The sequence below is a fragment of the Drosophila novamexicana genome, unplaced genomic scaffold (genome assembly GCF_003285875.2).
Source record: "Drosophila novamexicana strain 15010-1031.04,08,12 unplaced genomic scaffold, DnovRS2.1 tig00000458-arrow-arrow-pilon, whole genome shotgun sequence".
Lineage (NCBI taxonomy): Eukaryota > Metazoa > Arthropoda > Insecta > Diptera > Drosophilidae > Drosophila > Drosophila novamexicana.
The window spans coordinates 900,852-924,368 of NW_020824805.1; the positions used below are offsets into that span (position 1 = coordinate 900,852).

Genomic DNA, 23,517 nt, shown 5'->3' on the forward strand with positions numbered 1-23,517 from the left:
ATTTTTATTATTATTATCATCATTATTATTATTATTATTATTATTATTATTATTATTATTATAACTATTATTTTTATTATTAGTATTATTATTAATATTATTATCATTATTAGCATTGTTATTATTATTATTATTATTATTATTATTATTATTATTATCATCAGTATGCCAAGAAAATATTATATTTAAAAGAAATAAGAGGTTCTAGTCGGGAGCTCCCGACTAGGGGATACCCTGAACCCTCTTCTTCCAAAATCAAATGCATATATATATTCTATTTTAGAAGCTATATGTCAAGTTTGGTGAATCTAGCTCTTATTATTTTCCAAAATTCCCCAAAAAACTGGATATCGATATAGATTTTATCGATTGCTTGGAAACGGAGTAAGTTATCGATTATCGGAAACAAACTCGATCTGCGCGGAAACTAGGAGCATCTACATCTAATTACAAGTCTCTAGCTCTTAAAGGTTCTGAGATCCTTGCGTTCATACATACGGACGGACGGACAGACAGACGGACATGGGTAGATCGACTCGGCTATTTATGCTGATCAAGAATATATATACTTTATGGGGTCGGAGATGCTTCCTTCTGCCTGTTACATACATTTGGCTTTCGCACAAATACAATATACCCTTACACCCATTTTTAATGGGTTCAGGGTATAATTATATTTTATTCTTTTTGATACTTACCAAATTGAGGGGAGCTTTGTGGAGAGAAAACCATAACTGTATTCCCAATAGTGGTTGTGAAATCCAAAAATCCGTAAACTGTTTGTGTTAATTTCGGAATATCAGTACAGGACGCTAAAATTATAAAATAAACATATTTATATAGTTCCGTAAATTTAATAATAGATTAATAGATGCTGATGGATAGACACCTCGGGCTAGAATATTTTGTACATACTTTTCGTGATATTCTGAAATTTATAATTAGTGTAACCAAATTTATCAATGACAAAAAACTTATAATTATAAATTTTTGCAATGGCAGTTTGCCACATATACATAAGTAGTTTCAAACAACAAAAGCGCGCCGCAAATTATTTGGTCAAGCACCGAGTGAGTGTTTGAGCCAGCATATTGACATGAGGGCCCAAGCAAGTATACAGGTCGAGGATTTGATGAAGAAGAGCGCTGCACTTAAGCACGAAATTGCAGTGGTCAAAAACTGGTCAGGTATATGTGAGTACATTTACGTCGTTTAATTGAATTTGATCGGAGCTTTGAGTGGATTTGATTTAAATGCAATTTTGAAATTTCGAAATATAGAAATATTTACTACGCCACACGTATTGGAGAGTTTCCCGATAGAAGCCGAGTATTTTTTTAATTGTCGCGCGCTTACCCACCTACTGCTATTTATGGATCAGGAAGCCCCTCTAACACCAAACGATCTACTTAAGCGCGTAGCCCATATACCTGACACACCCACCATCGACGAGCAGCCAGAAGAGAAATGCGCCACCAAAAAGCAGTGGAGTGTAGCGCGGCTATTATGGGACCTTTTTTGGAAGAGGTTGGTCTTGGAATACTTTACTACACTTGTGCGTCGCGTGAAATGGTGTACTCGCGTCGAGCCAATGCGCTAGTTTAGCCACGGGGCGAGTCATCAGTTGTACTGGATTGTCGTCGAGCCAATGCGAGGCTCAGAATTTATTGCCGTGACTGACTGACTCAGTCAGTTGAAGGCAAGAACTAACTCGTCTCTGAACCTTGTAGTATCGCTCTACACTCATAAATTCATACCAAGTCTGTGCGTTTGCAGCATGTTCGACCAAAGTGTGAGCGCTATTCCAAGCTCTTAGCCAAGAAGAGGAGAACGTGGAAGTCATGAAGTCCATGCAAGCAAAATTTGACCACTGCTATTTTATTAATAAGCAAATAGAGAGCGCAACCGCCCCCGCTCCCGCGCCATGAGCCTGCAGTCTCCTCCCCGTGGCAACCGTGGCAAGGTCTCCTCTCACAAATGATGGTTTCTCATCAGCATGGAGTGACTTAACTGACAGATTTGAGTTAACAACCAACTACGTCCTCTTCAATCTTCAGTCAGATTCGCAGAGCTTCATCCAAATTGCTTGACAGCTCGCAAGCACTCTCGCATAAGTACCGTGAATTGTGATTACCTTTTATTTTACCTGTGCGCTTCTAAGCTATTTAAGCTAACACTTACGCTGTGGGAACAGTCGTTGCACAATAAGGTTAGAGGGCAATAAGGCGATAGAGGGCATGAAGCCCAGCACAAATGCACTCCAGAACCGTTTGAAAGGAGCCTCCTACAAAAAGGATTAACTCCTTTGAAGCCAAGACCTTTGAACCAATGAGTACTATCCCTGTTTTCTGCAGAAGTCTGTCGGTGAAGAGTCTAATAACATAAAACAGCAAAACTTCTGCCTAAACTCGCGAGACGGCTTTAATTAAAAGATTGCAAAAGTCCACATAATTGTGGCAAGGTCACTAGAACAAGCTCCCGCATCGTGGCAGCCCCCCTTCAGCACCCGTCACAAAGTAACCGCTTGCAGCCCACTTCCTCCTCCAATGTGCAGAGCTATATTGCTACAAACAAGCAAGGTGTGCTTCTAGGCATGGCTATTATCAACATTTGCCTTTAGGGCACTTATTACACGGCTGATTTGATCTGCTCAAGTTTTCTTGCCATCCTTTCCTTTCCATCCGGTCCCCACAAAAGTGACGGGCTCAATTCAAGTCATCTCTTCTCACTAAGTTTTGGTAGGTTGGAGATCTGCCAGCCAAATTGGTAAAACAGTCAGACTCCGTATACGAAAGAGTTTTACGCGCACCAAAAAAGCGGTCTTATTTTAAGAACCCTTAAGAACCCTCACCACATCAACTTGGGACATTCGAGGTCCATCGTACTCGCGCAGTTTATGAGAAACGAAAGTCGTTGCCGAAAGAGATCATCTGTGTTTAGACCAATCCTTGCCAAGCCAAACGGAAGCAAACATAGCAAGAATTATTCGAAAGTTAAGCTACTCTCACTAAGATACGCATCCCCAAATGGGTTCAGTTTTCCCCTAAAGCCAAGTTGCTACGCTACGTCCCGTGAAATGCCTCTGAAGTCTCACATCCTAGATGTCTTCTTCGAATTCGACAAAGAACTTAGAGTCGTGGCCTTTGTATTTTGCTTCATATTCCATTCGCAAAGGAATTCTGCAGTATTGAGCTATTAAGCAACGCTCAAGAGGAGCTAGTTGTCCATAATCAACATATTGAGTATCCCAAGAAGTATCAGCATTTGCTCGACAAGCATTGGGAAAAGTTGAAGAGCTGAGCGAGTTCAATACGTATGGTAGGCGAATCACGAAACAGCTGAAATATTTTGTTTTACTTTATCTTTTACTTCTAAATCAATCCAAATCAATCGGCAAGTTCACAAGGTGATACAACGCCAACGGGCGATCCCTCGAGTTACCGCACAATTTAAAGCCAGCTGAACCTCATCTAATACATCTTGCCAAGACCTACTGCTAGTTCAACTGCAGTTAATAAGATTCTCATGATGCGTTCTGCCTATCCATTTGCTCTATTGGCACCTGTCGCGATCAAATGTACATTTATTTGTTATTTAGTGAATTTAGTGCTGGCAAAACACCTTCCTTGATTTTATCAGAGATAGACTTTTCAACAAATTTTCGAATACACATAGACATGTTATTAATCCAGTAATTATAGTATTATGACAGAGTAAACAGTTTTGAACCCACGATGTCACATCCTTTCTCATAAGTGATCATACGTATTTGCGAAGTATTTGATGATTGGATGGAAGCCAAATAGCTATAGAACAGTGGCTGTAGTACATACGACAAATTGAAAATTTTGATGATCTGCAATTTGATTTGAGTGAACCTTGTAATACATATTGAAGATCACTGTCATTGAAAAATAATTGCTCCTTGAAAAGGAATTTAGAGAGACAATGCATCGGACACTATGTTATCAGTACTAGGTACGGTTTTATGTTTGTGGAATATTACGAAATGAAATCAAGGTGACGCGTGTAGCGAGGTGATACTTTATCAGGCTTCTAAGAAAAAGCATATATAAATGGTTTGATATCTTTTAATGACAAAAACAATCGGGGGATATGTAAACATATCCTCCGGGATATGTTTGATACAAGGTTTGGCCTCGCAGATAGCTAATAACTCTCTATTATTTGGACTGTACAATTTATTAGGTTTTCCTTGCATATCATATTAGCATAATAGCAGCTTGTGCCACGGAACACTTGCACGCTCTAAATGCATTTATTATCTGCTCAGTGCTTTCGATTTTGGGCTTGTCGTTCTGTTTCATGCCCCTACGAACTTCGATGTCTGGTGCTTGAATTCTAGATGCATGACGATTATACACAACGATGATAATAATCAATATTTCGTCGATATAGCAATCGACAAAGTCAATGACTCTATATATGCTGTCCATCAACCGTTGAAATGTTTGGCGACCGTTCTTGAGACCAAACGACATATGAAGAAATTATCTCCTCGTCGGCCATAAGACTTTAAATGTAGGCGCGTACTAAATCGAGATAAATAAAACGTCGTGAATATTGTTTAACCAAAGACAATAGAAAAACTAAGATAAGTAGCGTCTTTCAACAAAATAATGAGTACGAAATCGAAAGCAGTACCTTTGCGCTCTCAAACCTTAAAGAGCGAAACACTAAAAATAGAATGTACTCTCAGCCTCGGCTCTATACATAGACCAAAACATATTTACTGTGGGCTTTCGTCATTATGTAGTTTAATTTTGTAGACTTAAGCTGATCAGCTATTATATGAGAGATCAGCTTCAATTTTAGTGATCAGTGACAACTATTGGTGAATATTGGTGTAAGTCAGCGTTAATGAAAGGTCACCTCAGTGGACGGTGGAGGTCTAAATTGCGAATCAGAACGTGCATGTGATAAGTCCGAATCGTCGATTGATTTGCGGCGAAAAGATAAGCATGGATATCACGGACAGAGTCAAAAAGCAAATGTGACTTTGATTTACGGTTAAAAATGGGGGTTCACTTGTTATGGCATACAAAGATGCGCTCTCCATGTTAATGTTATACAGCTGCAGCCTACCAACGATATAAAACTCTTTGTGGAACCAGCATATATTTTGTTGTTTTGCTTAATGGATTCTGTTGGCATTTGTACGGTGGAATTCATGTCTGCTAAATTTGAATTCCACATTAGCGGATGCTAGATTTTGCAGATGTGGAAGCAATCAGAAGGAAGCATCTCCGAACCCATTGAGTAAATATATTCTTGGTCAGTATCAATAGCCTATTTATGTTATGTCCATCTGTCTATCTGGTCGCCCGTCCGTCTATCCATCTGTCACACATAATTTAATTTACCGTGCTCTGTGTATGTGAGCAATACTGAACAAATAAATCAATTAAAATAGCAACATACAACTGCAGAGAATACAATACAACCGCAATTGCGATGCCGTTGATATAACTCAAGAAAGATGCGTGAGAATCTGTGTGTACATGTATACAGAAATTCCTGCGCTTTGCGCTAGCTACTGTTGATACGTGGGCTGCCAATATATACATATATAACTACGTGTTTTCTTAAATAACTTTTGTTTTTCTTAACCGAACTTGATAAAAATTTCAAAAATGGATTATGGAATATTTGATTATTATCAATATTCTTAATTGCATTAAAAGTAAGTATATTTAGTTGATTTTTAATTATGTTGATATATAGTAGCTACATGTCAAGTTTCGGTGATATAGCTTTTATAACCTTCGCGATTTTCTCATAAAACAGAATTTCAATTTATATTTTTATCGATTACTTGAAAACGGGGAAAGTTATCGATTATCGGAAATAAACTCGTACTGCGCGGGCACTAGGAGGAACTATGCTCCAAATTCAAGTATGTAGCTCTTATAGGTTCTGAGATCCTTGCATTCATACATACGAACAGACGGACGGACAGACAGACGGATATTTCTAGATCGACTCGGCTATTGATGCTGATCTATAATATATGCACTTTATGGGGTAAGAGATGCTACCTTCTGCCTGTTACATACGTTTGCACTAATACTTAATACCCTGCTTACCCATTTTTAATGGGTTCAGGGTATAAAAATACCATCGCGGTAGCCTTGCCGTTTTATACACTTGTGCTCTTGTGTTTGTAAAAATATTTAACGAAATTCGGAAAAGCAGGAAAAGAAGGCTTCTAATGAAAGTCATTACCTTACATTTAGAACAGTTTAAGTTAAAAGGGTTGGCTAGACACCAAGCCTGAAGCGCATCAATGACAGCTTGTAAGAGATAACATGATGCCATATCTTTATATGCACGGCATAATTTTACATCATCTGCATACATTAATACTCGAGAGTGAGACAGTATCGAGGGAAGGTCATTGATGAAAAGAGTAAGAGTAGCGGGCCAAGATGACTACCTTGAGGAACACCGGAAGTCACCAGAATACGTTTAGAAAACAAATTTCTGAAAAGAACCTTTTGGGTTCTTTCTATCACGCAAATACTCTGAAATCCAGTTCAAGGATTGAATGGGGCAAGCGTGGTTGACAGAGTTGAAGGCCTTACTGAAATCAGTATAGATGACGTCAATCTGCATACAAGCGAGGTTATAGCGGCGACCACGCCGAAAGTAATCCTAATAGCAGATGGAATTTTGAGTGGAAAAATATGATCGGGCAACTGCATAACGGGAGACATCACAGTGATTTCCCGATTTCTTAAACTTTTTATAACAGCTCGACTGCACATGTTGTAACCTCATAAGTTCACTTGAAAACCAGGGAGGCCTATTAGGCCTCTCAGGGTGATCGAGAGGAACACAGACATCAAAAATCGAATACAAGGTATCATAAAAAAGTTTAATTTCAACATCAATGTTTGCACAATTGTACAGTTGGGACCAGTTGACTTGCAGAATAAGATCATTCAGCTTATGAAAATCAGCCTTTCGGAAACATCGCTTACGTTCAGATAATTCCGATTCCTTGATGACTCGGGCTGGTAGATCAGTGACCATTTTCAGAGTTGGATGAAAAGGTTCTTCAGGAAGTGTAAGCGGATTGATCCTGTGCACAATACTGTCGAACGAATCCAACACGAAAACAAGTAAGAGGTTCTAGTCGGAAGCTTCCGACTAGGGGATACCCTGAACCCTCTTCTTCCAACATCAAATATATATGTCTTCTCCGACCCCATAAAGTATATATATTCTTGATCAGCATCAATAGCCGAGTCGATCTAGCCATGTCCGTCTGTCTGTCCGTCCGTTCGTCCGTCCGTCCGTCCGTCCGTCCGTATGTATGAACGCAAGGATCTCAGAACCTATAAGAGCTAGAGACTTGTAATTAGATGTAGATGCTCCTAGTTTCCGCGCAGATCGAGTTTGTTTCCGATAATCGATAACTTACTCCTTTTTCAAGCAATCGATAAAAATCTATATCGATATCCTGTTTTTTGGGCAATTTTGGTAAATAATATGAGCTAGATTCACCAAACTTGACATATAGCTTCTAAAATAGAATATATATATGCATTTGATGTTCGAAGAAGAGGGTTCAGGGTATCCCATAGTCGGGAGCTCCCTACTAGAACCTCTTACTTGTTTTTTATTGATCTGACGATAATCTACTACTTGTCGCCTTTTTTCGCGTATTAATTTATCTACCTGGAATCCTATAATATTTTGTTCATAAAAATTATTCGTAAAGATTGTTTCTGATTCTATTCCGAAAATGTCAAAATATTCAGTGCAAAGTTTATTTAATACTTAGTTTTTAAAATTGTTGGGGTATATTTTTATTTATTTTTTCTAATACTTGATTGAATGGTGGGTGTAGAATATTGTATTTACTGAGAGGCTCATAGGAAATATTTTCAAAATCGACTATTTTATTTGTATTTGTGGTGTTTAATAGTCGGATGTAAGTGTTTGTTGAATCTGTAATACACGCTCCAATAAATATACCATTTGACCATCAATTGATTTTATTTAAATTGTCAGATCGGGGTGGTAGTAGAGTGGAATTGGTTCAACATATATGCGTGATTGGTATATGGATATGCGTTTTAATATTTGTGGGTCTGACTATTAACCAATTTTGTGGTCCTTTTAAATCTAACAGACATTTGCATCTCGTGAGGAAATCCATGCCGATAATCCCATCACATGGTATTGAAAATTTATCGTGCTCGATATGAAAATCATGAGGTATAATCTAGTTGTCTGACCTAATTTCGACATAGGCAAGTCCAATAAAATTTATTTTACCTTCGCCAATTCCTGTTATTTGTGTAATGCAGTATTTGTCTATGTTGTTTGTTATAAGTATCTGCACTTGATTTTAAAATGGAAATATCTGCACCTGTATCGATAAAAGAGTGAGCTTGCTGCCTGTATTTTCGTTTTTAGCGGTTATAAATATACTTTTGCTGAGATTGAGGATATGAATTTTGGTTTCTTTTAATTTCTTTATCCTAAGGTTGTTTCCTGGTTGTCCGAGTAACTTTGGGCTACTCTAGTATTGTTGTTGTTATTGTTTGCGATTCAAGTTTCCACTGCCTCTATTGTTTCCTCTATATTTGCCTAGTCCTTTATTGTTGTTATTGCATTTGCGGTAGCCATTATTGTGATTATTACCTCTTCCACGGTAATTTCCATGGTTACCCCTGTTATGTTGTTGCTGATAGAACAGGACAGTATTCGAATGTCCTGTTGCCTCTGTGCAACTATTGACAAATTTAGACATAGCTTTATTGATGTTACTGAATGTGCCAGCCTTCATGATAAGTTTTACCTTATCGATGGAACAGTTGTCAGTCATTACCTTGACAGCCAGCGTTGTGTTGTACATGACCCTTAAGCTTAGTCCCTATTGGGTTGACTGCTACTGTTTTATTCGCGCCTTTTAGGGAATCAAGGAGATTCAATGCGTCTTTGAAACTTTGTAGATTCTCCGCCTTTCCATCGAACTCGGGTAAGAGCGATGAGGCCAAATTTAAAAACTCTACAATTACCTGAGCAATGTTTTCTGCCGATGGTAAATATAGCCTGAGATCATACTTTTTGCTTAAGTTAACCAGATTATCCTTTAGACGTTGTAAAGCGTCTGAAGTTTGGACTCTGTGTAAACTTTTCAGTTTGTCACTCGTTAATTAAACTTCTGATTTCATTGTATTCATATTCAAGTATCTCAGAGTGTTTGATTATTGTGGTTTGTAAAACTGGTGCGCTTTTAGTTAGGCACTTATATGATTTATCAAAATTTTCTCTATGCAGCTTTATTTTTTCGACCATTTGGGGCCATTCAATGTGGAACTTCTCCCACTTAAGTATGTTTCTTAAAGCAGCGGCTTAGACCTTGTCTAAGTCGTCAGCCGGGACTGATATCTTCAGATGGATGTTAACCGAAGCTATTACAATAAGAATAATTAGCAGTATGTTTGTTAACTGCAAATGGGGTGAGCTGTCTAAAACCTAAACCACGTTTACTACATTGGCAGTGTTATCATCTGCCTTTGATTGCTTTCCACCCATTTTTATACCCTGAACCCATTAAAAATGGGTATAAGGGTATATTGTATTTGTGCGAAAGCCAAATGTATGTAACAGGCAGAAGGAAGCATCTCCGACCCCATAAGGTATATATATTCTTGATCAGCACCAATAGGCGAGTCGATCTAGCCCTGTCCGTCTGTCCGTATGTATGAACGCAAGGATCTCAGAGCCTATAAGAGCTGGAGACCGAAATTTAAGATGTAGGTGCTCCTAGTGCCTGCGAAGATCGAGTTTTTTTTTGCGATAATCGATAACTGACTCCGTTTCCAAGCAATCGATAAAAATCGATATCGATATCCTGTTTTTTGGGCAATTTTGGTAAATAATATGAGCTAGATTCACCAAACTTGACATATATAATATTCTAAATAGATAAATATTCTAAAATAGAATATATATATGCATTTGATGTTGGAATAACCGACTAGAACCTCTTACTTGTCTTTTATATAAGACTCGCTTTTTTTTAATTTTTGGGGTTCTCATACAAATCAAAAATGCATATCAAATTTTCTTTAATTCTTTTGAGATTACTATCATAAACTTTCTTAAATTTTGTCAAGATTATTTGCCCTGCTAATATAGCGTTTCCTTATAATTTTATTGTGTTTGACGTACAGTGTTAACAAAAACTGTGCGACGCACACGATGCTATAATTTTAGGAGCGATATCTACAGTGAGCGGATATCCTCTGTGTGGTCCACAATCTTAACGTTATTAACTACGTTGGCTGTATTATCAGACTGTCCTCAGAAGCAAACCAACCCAATTTGAAATTTTATTTAAAAATGAATCTTTTGTAAACTAAATGCAATTATATATTCGTTCAGTATAAAGGAAAAAGTTGTGTTAGTTGTACATACGATTGACTTTTTTTCGTTATATAATTCTATGCCAATCATATGGTTTTAGTATACATCCTAGCAGAGGTTAGTATTTTCCAAGTTTCACTTTGAGGGTGCTTCAACTTGTTTGTGAGAATTTAACCTAAGGGGGCAACCTATTAGGGCATTCGCATATATGCAGCCCTTATTTCGTTACTTCGCACCAGTGCAAAGTTGTTTATTTAAATCGTCGATACGATCTTGGCAGCGTTGTCGGTCTTTCTCGTTGGTGTACGTTATTTGGAGATCCAGTTCCAGTCTTCTTTTCTGGAGAAGTTTCCCTATTCGTCCACCAATCTTTGTCTTCTTAGGTGGTTTCTTCTGTTGTCTTGCGTTATACTCAGCTAATGTGAGTGGGCGGGGTCCATCGGTTGGATACACCTCTAAAGCCACAGCCTGGCTTGGTGCAGCCCTTTGCTCGACAGGAACAGCATCCTCGAGCCTGAGGGAATATAAGTACTTTGTTGGTTTAAATGTAAAATTGATTTAAATTTCTTATATTTTTTTTTCTCTTCTGCTGTTCTCCGTGGCCTGTGGGCTCAGGTGGTGCCGGTGCTGGTCATCGCACAGGTTGCTGCTCGCAACTATTGTTTATGGAAAAGTTTTATTTATTATTTTTTCCAGGGCAATGCGTCTGTTTTTGCTTTTGCGGAGTGATATGTTTTGATCTGCTTCTTCTCCTTGGCGGGCAATGGCCGGCGCACAACGCTTTTTGTAAAGTTCTTGTCTTGGAATTTAATATTTGTTATTTACTTTCCATGCAAAGTTGCTTTTCACTTGTTCATTATGAATTGCACACAAACATCGGCGAATGATCGACAATCACTGTCGCCATGTAAACTGATTTAATAGCCTCTGTCCACTGGCTTAAGAAATGTCACATTTTCAAGTTTCATTTATTGGTGTTCCACCGGTTGCCGGTAACATGGGAGTGGGAAAAGTACCGCTTCTTTAAATAAACAGCTGATCGAGATGCTTTAATTGACATAAGCGCCGCAAAGTTTTTCTTCCAAAACTCAAATAATGTGACTTAAAGTAGGGGGTCCATGTTTAAATGCTAAAAACTGTGGAATTAGTACAATCTTAAATTTATTATTTAAAGTTGCCGCTTGCTTTTTTGATATATCAGCTGTTTATGGTTATGATACTTTCACATTTTTCACAATCATTAATCATCTCAAAATCACGAAATGTTTGGTTCCAATTTACACAATTTTGAAAAATGTGACATTTTCAGAAATGTGTTCAGTGGACAAAGGCTATAAAATAAGTTATTTTATTCATTGGAGCTTCTGCTCCACTCAAAACTTTATTGGTTTGCTCTTCGTTAATGAATATCTTCACAATGTTTTACTTAGGTACTACTTAGCTAAGATCGCGCGAACTGCGCTGCCAGCGACGCCAGCAGCGGAGCGGTTCTGTTATATACATATACATATGTAGGCAGCGCTTAGAGCTGCGCTGAGAGAGAGTATGTTTATGTGCACTTATGTATTGTATTGCGCAACCGGCTTGCGTGGGAAACGCTGACGCTGCGTTGTTGCATAGACACATATTTGTGTGGTCATATTACATATGTATGCACTTGAAATGTGCTTATTGTTTCTTTATGTAAACACTGCAACAAAGTGTTACAGTGTGACAGTTTGATATATATTGAGTATTTCGGAGCGTAAGTAATTATATTTCTTTAGCTTGTGTAACCTACTATGGCTTTCAAACGACCTTCTTTATAATTACTAAGCCTACTAGTTGTTACAATTTTCTTAATCTATCCTTCGTCTGGCTGGTCCTCTCGGCCCTCTGTTCTCACTAGGGTCTTCCTCGCGTGGGCCAAGCGCCAAGCGCACGATATTGGGCAGCACGAATTTCACGATCCGGTAGGGACTGTCAAACTTCGGCGCTAACTTTGCCGCGAATCCGTCGGCAGCCTTTGACAGCTGATGCTGGCGTAGCTACACCTGCTCGTTCATTTTGTTCCGCCATTCTTTTTGACGCAAATTGTAGTGCCTCCCCTGGTCCTGGGATGCACGCTGCAGGCTGTGACGGACGATGGTAAACACCTCCCTCAGACGCCCGGCATTTTCCCCTGGCGTTTGTTGAACAGGGCGGCGTAACCTCTTCGTATAAGGCGGCAGCGGGAAGACGAGACGGGCGACCTTGCACAAAGAAGGTGAGCGAAAATCCGGTTGAATCACCGGAAAACGCTATTTTGGGTAGCATCTCGTCCCACGAGCTTTGATGTTCTTCCATGAACTGGACGATCATCGCGTTGACCGGCTCGTCCGCTCGGTGGGGTTTTCCTTCCTTCCGATAGATGTCACGAAAGCCTTGAATGTCCGGCTTGTGAGCTGTACTCCGTCGTCGCATACAAACCTCCGAGGGACTCCGACTCGACAGAGTATCCGATCTCGGAACGGCCTCTCCAAATGTTCCGCCGTCGCCCTTCTCAAGGAAACCAGTTCCACCCACTTGCTTTACGCATCGTAGAATACCATCAGCATAGTGTTCCCATGCCTCGAGTGTGGTAGGGGGTCCACGAAGTCGGCGCATGGGATGGACCACGGTTCCGTCACCTGGCGCGTCAGCATTCGTCCTGCCGGCCTCACCTGTTCTACTTTAAGCTTTTGACACACCTCGCAGCATCTCACATGTCGTGCGGCGTGTCTGCACATGTGAGTTTGCTGCTGGCACTCCAGTGGGACTTAGATGTTCCTGTTTCCTATGCCGCGGGCAGCTAACTTCTCAGTTAACGCTGTCGTTTTGGCCCTAAATTCACTCTGGCGGCACTTTCGTGGGCTTTTGGGCCAAATAATGACTCTTCACGCCTAGGTTCGCTTCTCAGGCGCCACTTGTAAAGCAGTGTCTTAACAGGGGTAATAAAACTCAGTTTTACCAAGTTCACTTTACAAGAAATTTGTAGTTTGCCGAGACGTAAAGCTTAAAGGGGGGTAGACAAATGCAGTGATAGCTCCGCCACAGAGAGATTAATATTTTGGAAAATGGAGGGAACCGCTGGACTCACTCCGCCGCGTTAAGGTTATGGTACGTCAGTGTGATGGGTGCTGCTGGGATCGCTCCGCCGCAGAACAAAAGGCCACAAACACTACTCGGACTATACCGCCGATTTGTTATATAAACTAGTGTATAACGCTGATGCACTTTATATATGACTGCTTATGCTTTATTTCTATTAACTTCTCCGGCTCTTCCGCAAAAAGTCAATTCTTGTTCCCTATTCTTTTACCTCACAACTACCTCGGTTCCTCTAAGTCTGTTCTCCGCCGTCGCGATCACACGTTCGTTATACTTACGCTCACCGAACCAAAAGTGAACCTGCTGATCAGCCTCGCCTCCTTACGACCCTTTTCATGCCTTTTTCGCCGTGCGGCGAAAACTATCTACTTAAGCTTATTCGATCCTCAGCTCCTCCTGTTTACATTTTTAGAAGTCAGAGTTGCCTATGCTTATATTTAATTCGTAATCGGTCTCTCTTAACTAAAATCCTCTTCTCTTAAATGTTAGTTAATATGTCCCCTTAGCTTAATAATTAGATTATAATTTCGTTAGTTAAACATGATAGTAATAATAATAAATAATATAATAGCTCCATTTGTTTGACATCTGAACAGCGCTAAAAGTCAATAATATAAAAGTTCCGTTCGTCATTCGCGTATGTTAGGAGGTATGGCTATTGCCCTTGTAATTGTGACCCCGCGTCACAGTGTTATTTTACGTAATTCGGAAAAGGAGAAATACGTGTTTATATAAACAACTACAGTTGTCGTATCTAAGTGTTGAAAAATAAGGATCTTGCAATTCCTGTTATGTTCCATATTTAATACTAACTACAGACAATATACGGTTTTATATAAGCAATTACAACACCAGGTGGTTTCGTACTACCTGTACACATGGTACCATCGATTCTACTGAGTACGTCAAATCGGCGTATATTATATACTTGGTCTTTTCTAGACCAAGTCTCCACGAAACTTAAAATATCTGCTGTGCTTATTATCAAATCATTTGAAATTTTTAAAGTATGATTAAGCAAGCCATTAATATTATCGAAATATATCAAAATATTTTCTTCTACTTTCTCAAAATATATCTGATGATGGCTGGTCAATTTTTTCTCGCCACGGAATTTTCCAAACTAATATTCTTATTAGAAAAAACCCGGATGCAATAGTCGCTCTGCTATGTTACAGGCTTCGGATAGTGCTGCACGGCTCATGCCAACTTGCAAATTTTTTGCACAGCAACTTGTAAATTTTGCTTCAGGAAGAATTACTGGAAATTGAAAATTCCTATATTGAAATGTTCTTAAAACTCTTTCAATTGGTGACCAATAAGAGTGCAAATGATTTGTTTTTTGCTCTTGTTTGCGCTCCCACAGTTGGCCAGCTTAGTCGGATATTAATGTAGTCGCTCGCTCTCAGATTTGAGTAAAGCAACCTTATAGATTGTTGGGATTATTAATTATTTCAGTGGAATAACTATTATTTATTTATTGGAATAAATATAAATAATAATAATAAGTATATTATAATATTGGTGCAAAAATTCATATTTCATCAACTGGTGGAAACTGCTTTAAATCACTTAATACCATTATTGAAAGTCGCAAAATACATATTATTATTTCATAAAATTAACTTTAGACGGAGATCTAAATACGCTAACATTTTTAAGCTTTGAGTGCATAGTGTTGATTGCGTCGTTGCTTAGGGGTCTCAACACCGTTGAATATTAGTTTACTGGAAGAGAAAACACGGAATGTGAGCCGACCAATTCCAAAGGCTGCTTTTCTTAAAACTCCTGATCTATTATAACATCATGGAACACCCGTCATCGGCAAAGTTCTCCCGCTTTTTATCATTATTTTTTTCCTCGTACTCTTCTTCTGTTGAATGAGCATTGATCGACTTGGAATTTTTATATTTGGCAGCAAATTCAACTAGGTACAAAAAATTCAATTCGTCCTGTCTCTGAACATAGTGATCTGAAAATTAATCTTTTGAATCTTAAGGGGAGTTTCTAAATTTCTATTGGCTTTTACCATCCCAACTCTTTAATCATGATGCGAAGTGGTTACAAAAATCTCGCCATGGTCATAATTTGTACGTAGATCCTGACATGGAGTCCAAGTATATTGTAGAAGTCTCCTGCGCAAATGTTTCTGTTCCATTGATGACTTATTACCGAGAAGTTATTACTAATGACCTCGTCGGCAACTACGCTATTATTGAGAAACTCCTCTATTTGATTTGTTTATGTATTTTATTATATAACCACAGCTTCTAAAATATGTTGAATACCCATGTCTACTTTTTATAGTTTCAATATATCTTCATTAAATGCATGCAACATTTTGTCAGAGTATTTTCCCCGAGAAAATATTTAGGGCTTTTTAGGAGTCGATCTCAGTGCAAAGTTATATCCAATATAATCGGTATTTATTGTGCATAACAACTATCAAGATGATATAAGCTTAAACTGCAGCGCCCGAAACAAAAATATCTAATAGCATATCTTGATGCCTATTAATCGGAATCTCGGTGTCTATAAAAAGGTAAAATGTTTTAAGTCAATTGCTTTACCTCGAAGGGTAACCAATTTCCTCTGCAAGATATAGATATATCTGTAGGACCTATCTTAATATTTCCAGGTATTTATCCCGGGCAGAAAAAAGTCTACGCTGCCTTTGCAAGTCCCGTTGTTGCTCGCGATTTTCAGATGAAATTCTGTAGCTCCCTGGCGTTCTACAGCGGGGGTACTCCATGTTTTGCCGCCGAACAGCTTGTTTTGCTGTATTTTGCGACTGCTGTAGAGCTCGCATATCCTCATTATGTCTTTGCGTTGCGCCAGCTGCTTCATCAAGATCAGTCGAAACCGATCTTTTCTTTTTTTAGATCGGGCCCATGCGTCACAGTTACGCTCTACTACGCGAAGATCAGCGTTGTAGTCACAAGATCAGCGTTGTAATGACTGATTGGTGATGGACGCACAGCCCAAACCGTAAGAGCTAGGAAGCTCAAATTTTCACTGTAGTTACCTTATGTGATGAAGGTGCACGTTAAGACGGGGTTTCGGGAAATTCCACCCGCAAGTATGGAAAAATCGCGAAAAACGTTTGTATGAAAGTTTTTTGCTAACCTCTTTTGGCCTCAAACTCATTTTCAAAGATCTTTGCTCAAATTCATTTGAGGGGTGTTTCACACTTTTCCAAAAATCCATTCCTCCTTGGTGGAAATGGGAGTCAAAGATTTGGTTGGTTACATTTCGCGCTCAAATTCATTTACAAGGATCTACATAAAAATCATTTGACACGTGTTTCACATTTTTCGCAAAATCTAAATTTCTTCGGTGGAAAGTGCAATTTAAAGATTTTTTTGGTGAATTTTAAGTCGTGTCCGATTTGCATCAAACTTATTTCAAAGCTCTACAGAAGAATATAATGAATACGTCCTTCAGCGATTTGGAAAATTCCACTCGCAACAGTGGTAAATTGGCGGAAAACGTTTGTATGAATGTAGTTTGTTTACCGTCCGCACAGTTTCAAAATCCTTTCTAAAACTTTTTGAGAACAGTGATTTTATAACATATGTGCCACGGGCAAGGCCGGGCTATACCCGCTAGTATAATATAAATTTGTTCGGTTATTTTATTGTTAGCTTCTATTATATATAATATATATTATAATATTAATTAAATATAAATATGCATTTAAAAAATACAAAACCATAAATTAAACATTTTTTAAGAGACTACGTTTTTGGAACGAGCTTGCGATTCTTCAGTTAGATAAAATCCACTACACAGCAGTTGTAGTTCCAACCTCCAGAATATATATTGCAAAGCAATGCCAGAGTCCATGTGTGTATACAAGCACGGACACATAACTCTCACATATACACGCACTTAAGTGAGGTCTAACGACGAGTCAACGCACACATTCACACACAAATGTTCACTAACACTGGCGGGGCATGACTGCCGATATTACGCGGCATAACCGATTATAGTTTGTAGTATTTAATTTCCGAAACACTAAAATAATCGAAGAACTTTTTTATTTGAGTTGCACTGAATCTTGTTAAAACGAAAGGTAACTTTTTGTTTTTTTTTTTTAATCTAACAAAAATAGTTATATAGTAAAAATAGTAATCGCAATCGACAATCGACGACCGCACAAATCGATGGCTGGTTGAAGAGTGAATGGCAATAGCTTTTGGCTTACAATGGGCGGCGAGCGCTTCCAGCAAATGCAAAACATCATTGAACTATCAATAATACAATATTATGATATTAAAGTTGTATAACTGAAAACATACATACAAGTGTACATACATTTTCAAACATATTACATATATACAAATTAATGTATTCGCGCCTCGGCTATACATTTTAATAATATTTAATAATAATTTAAAAATTATTTAAATGTGTTAATATAAGATTTTTATGAATAGATAACTGATAAGTACCAGAAAGTTGACTTGTGAGCATTAAAACTTTTTGGCCCGGCCAAGCACGCACACTTACACACTTTTCGATATGCATGAAAGCATTTATGCGATTGTGTGCCTGTTGGTTGTCTGCCTGTCCGATGCAAGTTTGACAAAATTTTAATTATTGGGATTTCTTAATTTGTAAGCCATTTATTAGCAAGTGCCGTACAACGATCAATTGGCAGTTGTACACGGCGACCGGACCAACTATTGATGGGTCTGGAATTGCTCTTCAGCGGCTCATCGTGGTTGGTGTGCGTTAACGGTGGTGCCGAGCATGATCCATGCTTGATTTTCAACTAACGACCATAAAAACTACGCTGATTCATGCCGGATTCTAGTTTGCTTACGGCCAGGACACTGCCTTAGATAACGCTCGCCAAGGTTAGTTAAGCGTATAGATGGAACTAAGTCCGCGTACGATGCGCGTTAGAGTTGTTAGGGGCGACTGAGATCGCGAAAATGAGTTCTACAGGTTCTCTCTTACCTAGAGACGAAAAGGATTAGTTACATTTAGTTTCAGTCTTAATTGCTATTGTTCTCCTATAAGCACCACTACTTTACTGTCCCACTGCAACCTCACTAGTGCGAACGCCTTAGCGTCTTTGTCCTCTAGAGTTTACCTCGTGGTGAGTACTTCTTACCTAACCCGAATTTCCCTTCGCTTATGTTAAATTCTTCATATACATTTACATCCTTATACATATTGTGACCCTGCGTTACACAGTGTGTCTAATGATAAACAAATATGTATGTGTTGTAAGTATATATATATATATATGATATATATATCTAGCCATGTCCCACTGTCTGTCCGTCCGTCCGTCCGTCAGTCCGTCCGCCCGTATGTTTGAACGCAAGAATCTCAGAACCTATAAGAGCTAGAGACTTGATTTTAGATGTAGGTGCTTCTAGTGCCTGGGCAGATCGAGTTTGTTTCCGATAATCGATAACTTACTCCGTTTCCAAGCAATCCAAGATCTTTGCGTTTATTAATACGGACGGACGGACAGACAGACGGACATGGCTAGATCGACTCGGCTATTGGTGCTGATCAAGATGATATATACTTTATGGGGTCGGAGATGCTTCCTTCTGCCTGTTACATACATTTGGATTTTGCACAAATACAATATACCCTTATACCCATTTTTAATGGGTTCAGGGTATAAAATAGGAAATGCCTGCTTATAATTGAATAAAATTTAATAGACAATGCTACATGTGCATACAATTTAAGACCTAATTAAAATAAGTTGATGAACAAAGATAATGAGCATTTCTACCGTTAGAGCATTAAGTGTGATCGACTTTGGTACTTGCAGATTTGTAAAGCATGTTTTGGAAACTATTTCAGAGAGCAGCACATATGAAGATATAAGCTAATTAAACAACTGTTAAATAGCCTTTAAAAATATTTTCGAGAAGACGATTTTAATAGAATAGTGTAAGAAGAGAATGGTTTTATTTCTAGCATCTTAAAGTCTAACGCAAGACATCTTTAGTGGATTTAAAAAAAAATTGTATGTTTTTACATAATGTGAGCCCGTACATCGCCGGAGAATATCTTTTAGTTTCATTAAATAGCTTATATTTATTAAGGACCTTACCATAGTTGATGAATAGAATTACAACCAAATGATATAACATATTGATGAATTTATGCCTTCAGGGGGCAGCACATTAACAAATGTTTTTATCTGAAATAACATATGTGGAAAGATTATTAATGTATACCAATGAATAAATCCCAAAAATAATTTTTATATCAAATTTAATTCTACAATTTATAATTCTTTTGAGGAAGATGCCTTAAATCGCTAATCATGCAATGCATAGATACACCAAACAGCGTTTTAATCGTATCAAGATTCATCGCAAAGAGTGAGCACCATGGGTGTCTAAGACCATTTTAGTGTGCTTAGATAGAGAAAGACTGCTGAGAGTGGCAGCCGAACGTCCAATATGAAGCCGCATCTCGCTCAGCGCAGACGTGGCTGCGGCTAATGGTTTTTCTTAATATACACTAAAATGGTCTCAGACACCCGTAAGGCTCGATCGTTACCCGAACGCCACATGCTGTGCAGTTAAAATTGAGTCAATTCTTTTAGTTCCCATAACCTATAGGAAACTCAATCTTAATTAACTTTGAACTTTTGAATTTTATATTCTGTTTTATGGAATAAATAATTCATCTAAGTATTTATTATCAACAAAATTGTACGATAATTTGATGTTCCCTGAGCTTTTGAGATACAGATTTTATTTGATCTAAAAGTAATCTATGATTTTAAACAAACTAGATCTGCGTGTGCCATCCATTATGAATAGGTAAAAAATGTACATTGTTTTGTTACACAAATGAATATAGGAAGCAGAAAAAAGCATATCCGACCCCATTATATATCCTTGGTCAGCAACAATGGTCGAGTTGATCTAGCCATGTTCGTCTGTCTGTCCTTCTAACAGTCTGTCCGTTTTTCCGTGAGTATGTATGATCGCATTACAAGCACGCGTTACAAGTAACAAGTATTTAAAAGTAACTAGTTGCTGCTGTTGCATTTTCAAAACTAACAGCGACAAAAAATCATCCTATGATATGCACGAACAGTAAATCAAGTGTCTATTTTTTGGTAGTTGTTTACTTAAAAGATTGCCACCGAAAATTTCACTTAGAGATTACTACGATAATACAACAAATGAATTTGTATACACTTTACACGAAGATATACTTTTCAGTATTTTTTATACATATCAAGAACTTGAACAGGTTTTTAATTTTTATGATTGCTGTCTTGTCTCCCCTGCTTCCTATTATTATACCTGTTGTAGTGTTGAAGTCTTTAAAACAGATCTGTACTCAGGTTGTTACTTTCGAACTAGTCTAAGAGCTGAGTACTATTTCTCTGGCCTGCACTCAGGTTGTTCCTTGCGTACTCGTCGAAGAGCTGAGTATTGTGTCACAGGCCTGTACTGGGGTTGTTTCTCGTCGAAGAGCTGAGTACTGTGTAACAGTCAGTATTCTGGTTCCTTTCGTACTCTTCAAAGAGCTGATTACTGTGTCACAGGCCTGTACTCAGGTTGTTTCTTTCGTATTCGTGGAAGAGCTGAGTACTGTACGTTCTGGCTGTAAAGCTAAAGTCTGTGTAACTGATGTGTACTTGCCTTGCAACTATATGGCCTCTTAACTAACTAACTAACTAACTTAACTAAAAATTTGTAAAACATATTTCTCTGCAATATTTAATACGGGCGTGCTTTTTAGCTTTGGGCTGCACCGGCTGGCTCATCGGTCCTCAGGGGCAGTCTCATTTCTCGCAGTAGGCAAAATCCATATCAACGCCGCTGCATTAAACATCTTTAGCGAACGAAGTATACCTGATACTCTTCTTCAGCAAGACTCGCCATTTAATCTGACAAAACACTGACAAAAACACTGTTATTGAGACTCCTAAAGAGGTTATTAACCCAGATGTTGTAAGTGCAATACATTGCGATTTACCAACTCTGACTAGTTCTCAACACAGTTTAGTGCTAAACTTCCCGGCAACCAAATTTTGGCAGGCATAGCAGGCAAAAACGAGCAGTTAGAAATAATAACTGCCGAGCACAACCGTGCACATCGAGCCGCTCAGGAGAACGTCAACAAGTCATCCGTGACTACTATTTTCCAAAAATGAGCAAGTTGGCCAATGAAGTTGTTGCAAACTGCAAAATTTGCACCAAAGCCAAAGAGTTTATTATGTCGACATAATAAAGACTGGTGAGCTGGACAAATTATCTGATCCACGCGCGCCTGCCTCTGTTGCTTCCGCGGCACTGGCGGAAAAACGTTCCACACTGGACCCCTTCAAGATCCTTCGGTATAGCGCCTGTTCCCGGGTCGGCACGATGGATTCTCAGCGCCGACGCACTGAAGGGCTCTTCGGTGTGAATCATTGGCGGTCTGAACATATCGATGATGCCTTTGCCCCCAACAATTAACAAACATTCAAGCAACCGTCCAGTGCTCAGTTCGCCAGTTCGCCGATTCGACCGTTGAACAGCATCCAGGAAATGCTATTTATTACCTTGCAGGCAATTTGGTTTCTGTCGTACTTCTGGCCACTTTTGGGATTTGCTGTGTTACAGGTGCAGAGAAGGTTTAAATCTATATCGTTCCGTGATCACGTAGATATCTGGCAGGATCTGTCTTCATCGCGGCTCTCGGATCCAACGTCACGCTGCGCGATCATGGGCCACCAATTTATGCCACATAAGTCATCACGTGAGTGGATCCTAAAGCCGAGGGAGCCCTTTTACGTAAGCGCATTGCTGGTTTTTCTTTTCTTTGAATTCTTTACCGACTTCAAGGAAGCAGTGTGCTTCTAAATTGGGCGCCATATTTTCAGGGACATGCTCTTTATCTTTGGGCCACGCCGGATGGGTCATCGGTTCTCAGGGGCAGTCTTATTTCTCGCAGTAGGCAGAATCCATATCAACGCCCCTACATTAAACATCTGTAGCGAACGGAGCTATGCAAAACTATAGCAAAAGGAACTACTAAAATGAACCATAAACGCCTGAGACTGAAAAGTGAAGTTTTCCCCAAATAGATCACCCAGTTCCAGACCCAGGCGTACCAGCTCTACCTGAACGAACTTCTGATCATCGTCTGCCTCATATTGGCCACCTGTTGGCCTTAATCAGCCTGCGTAGGCAGTAATGTCTTCTCTCCCTTTTTCAACATCAATTATAATTCCTTGCATGTTCTTATAATGATGAAAATAAATACTAATTTTCTACAATTTGATCTTTTTAAAAAAGTGCGGAGCCGTGGATTTCGAACCGGACTATATATCTTTTATTTTTCTTTATGTGCGCAGTACTTTGATTTCACACGTTCAAATTGACAATAAATTCACGCTTTAGAAGCAGATGAGCATCTGCATTACAATGCTGCCGCAGAACAACTAACAAACGAAGCTGATGCAAATTGCAAAATTTGTCAGATCGTCTGCCTCAGGAACTGGTACTCGGAGGAACCCCTATTCCGTTACATGTAGTCGAAATATTCCCTATAGATATAATCCATCTATCTCCCGCAGAGCTCGACGCAGAATTAATTATTAAGATAATGTCAGATAGCTAATATATAATTATCTTTTCTTACGGACACCCCAGGGTCTGAATTATGCTATTTTTTTCACGGTAACAACGGCTAAACTGACCGACTGCTTGAACGTGAACTACATCCGGGTTATGGAGAAAGACACGACAATTTTGAAAGAATTTGCATATTTGAAGTATTCGACTAACTTAACGCGGAATTGTTAAGCAAAAGAAAAAACTATCGGCATGCTAGAAGCATCAATCTATTAAGCATCGTTTTAAAGGTAATAGCTGGGACTACAGACTTTTATTACTTCGAAAAACCAAAAATTACACGATATAAACTCATTGAATTTGAAAATATACAAAAACACATAAATAAACTAAAAAAAAAACAGTAAACATTCTACTAAAAACATTCCTCTCAAGA

General features: G+C 38.7%; 2 protein-coding genes across 3 annotated transcripts in view; one reads left to right on the top strand and one right to left on the bottom strand.

Annotated features, from left to right (window-relative positions):
- LOC115760484 (integrator complex subunit 1) overlaps positions 1-23,517 on the top strand; it is a 136,239-nt gene that overhangs the window by 99,800 nt on the left and 12,922 nt on the right. The window lies entirely within an intron of this gene.
- Positions 1-23,517, bottom strand: part of LOC115760485 — a 76,692-nt gene that overhangs the window by 43,526 nt on the left and 9,649 nt on the right. Inside the window, exons 2-3 of one of the 2 annotated variants that reach the window (XM_030701833.1) lie at positions 19,607-19,696; positions 699-812 (exon numbers count right to left, since the gene is read on the bottom strand). In XM_030701833.1, coding sequence (XP_030557693.1) covers positions 699-812; positions 19,607-19,646 — 154 coding nt within the window. In that variant the 5' untranslated portion in view covers positions 19,647-19,696. The remainder of the gene's footprint in view (positions 1-698; positions 813-19,606; positions 19,697-23,517) is intronic. The other variant, XM_030701834.1, reaches the window with a different exon arrangement.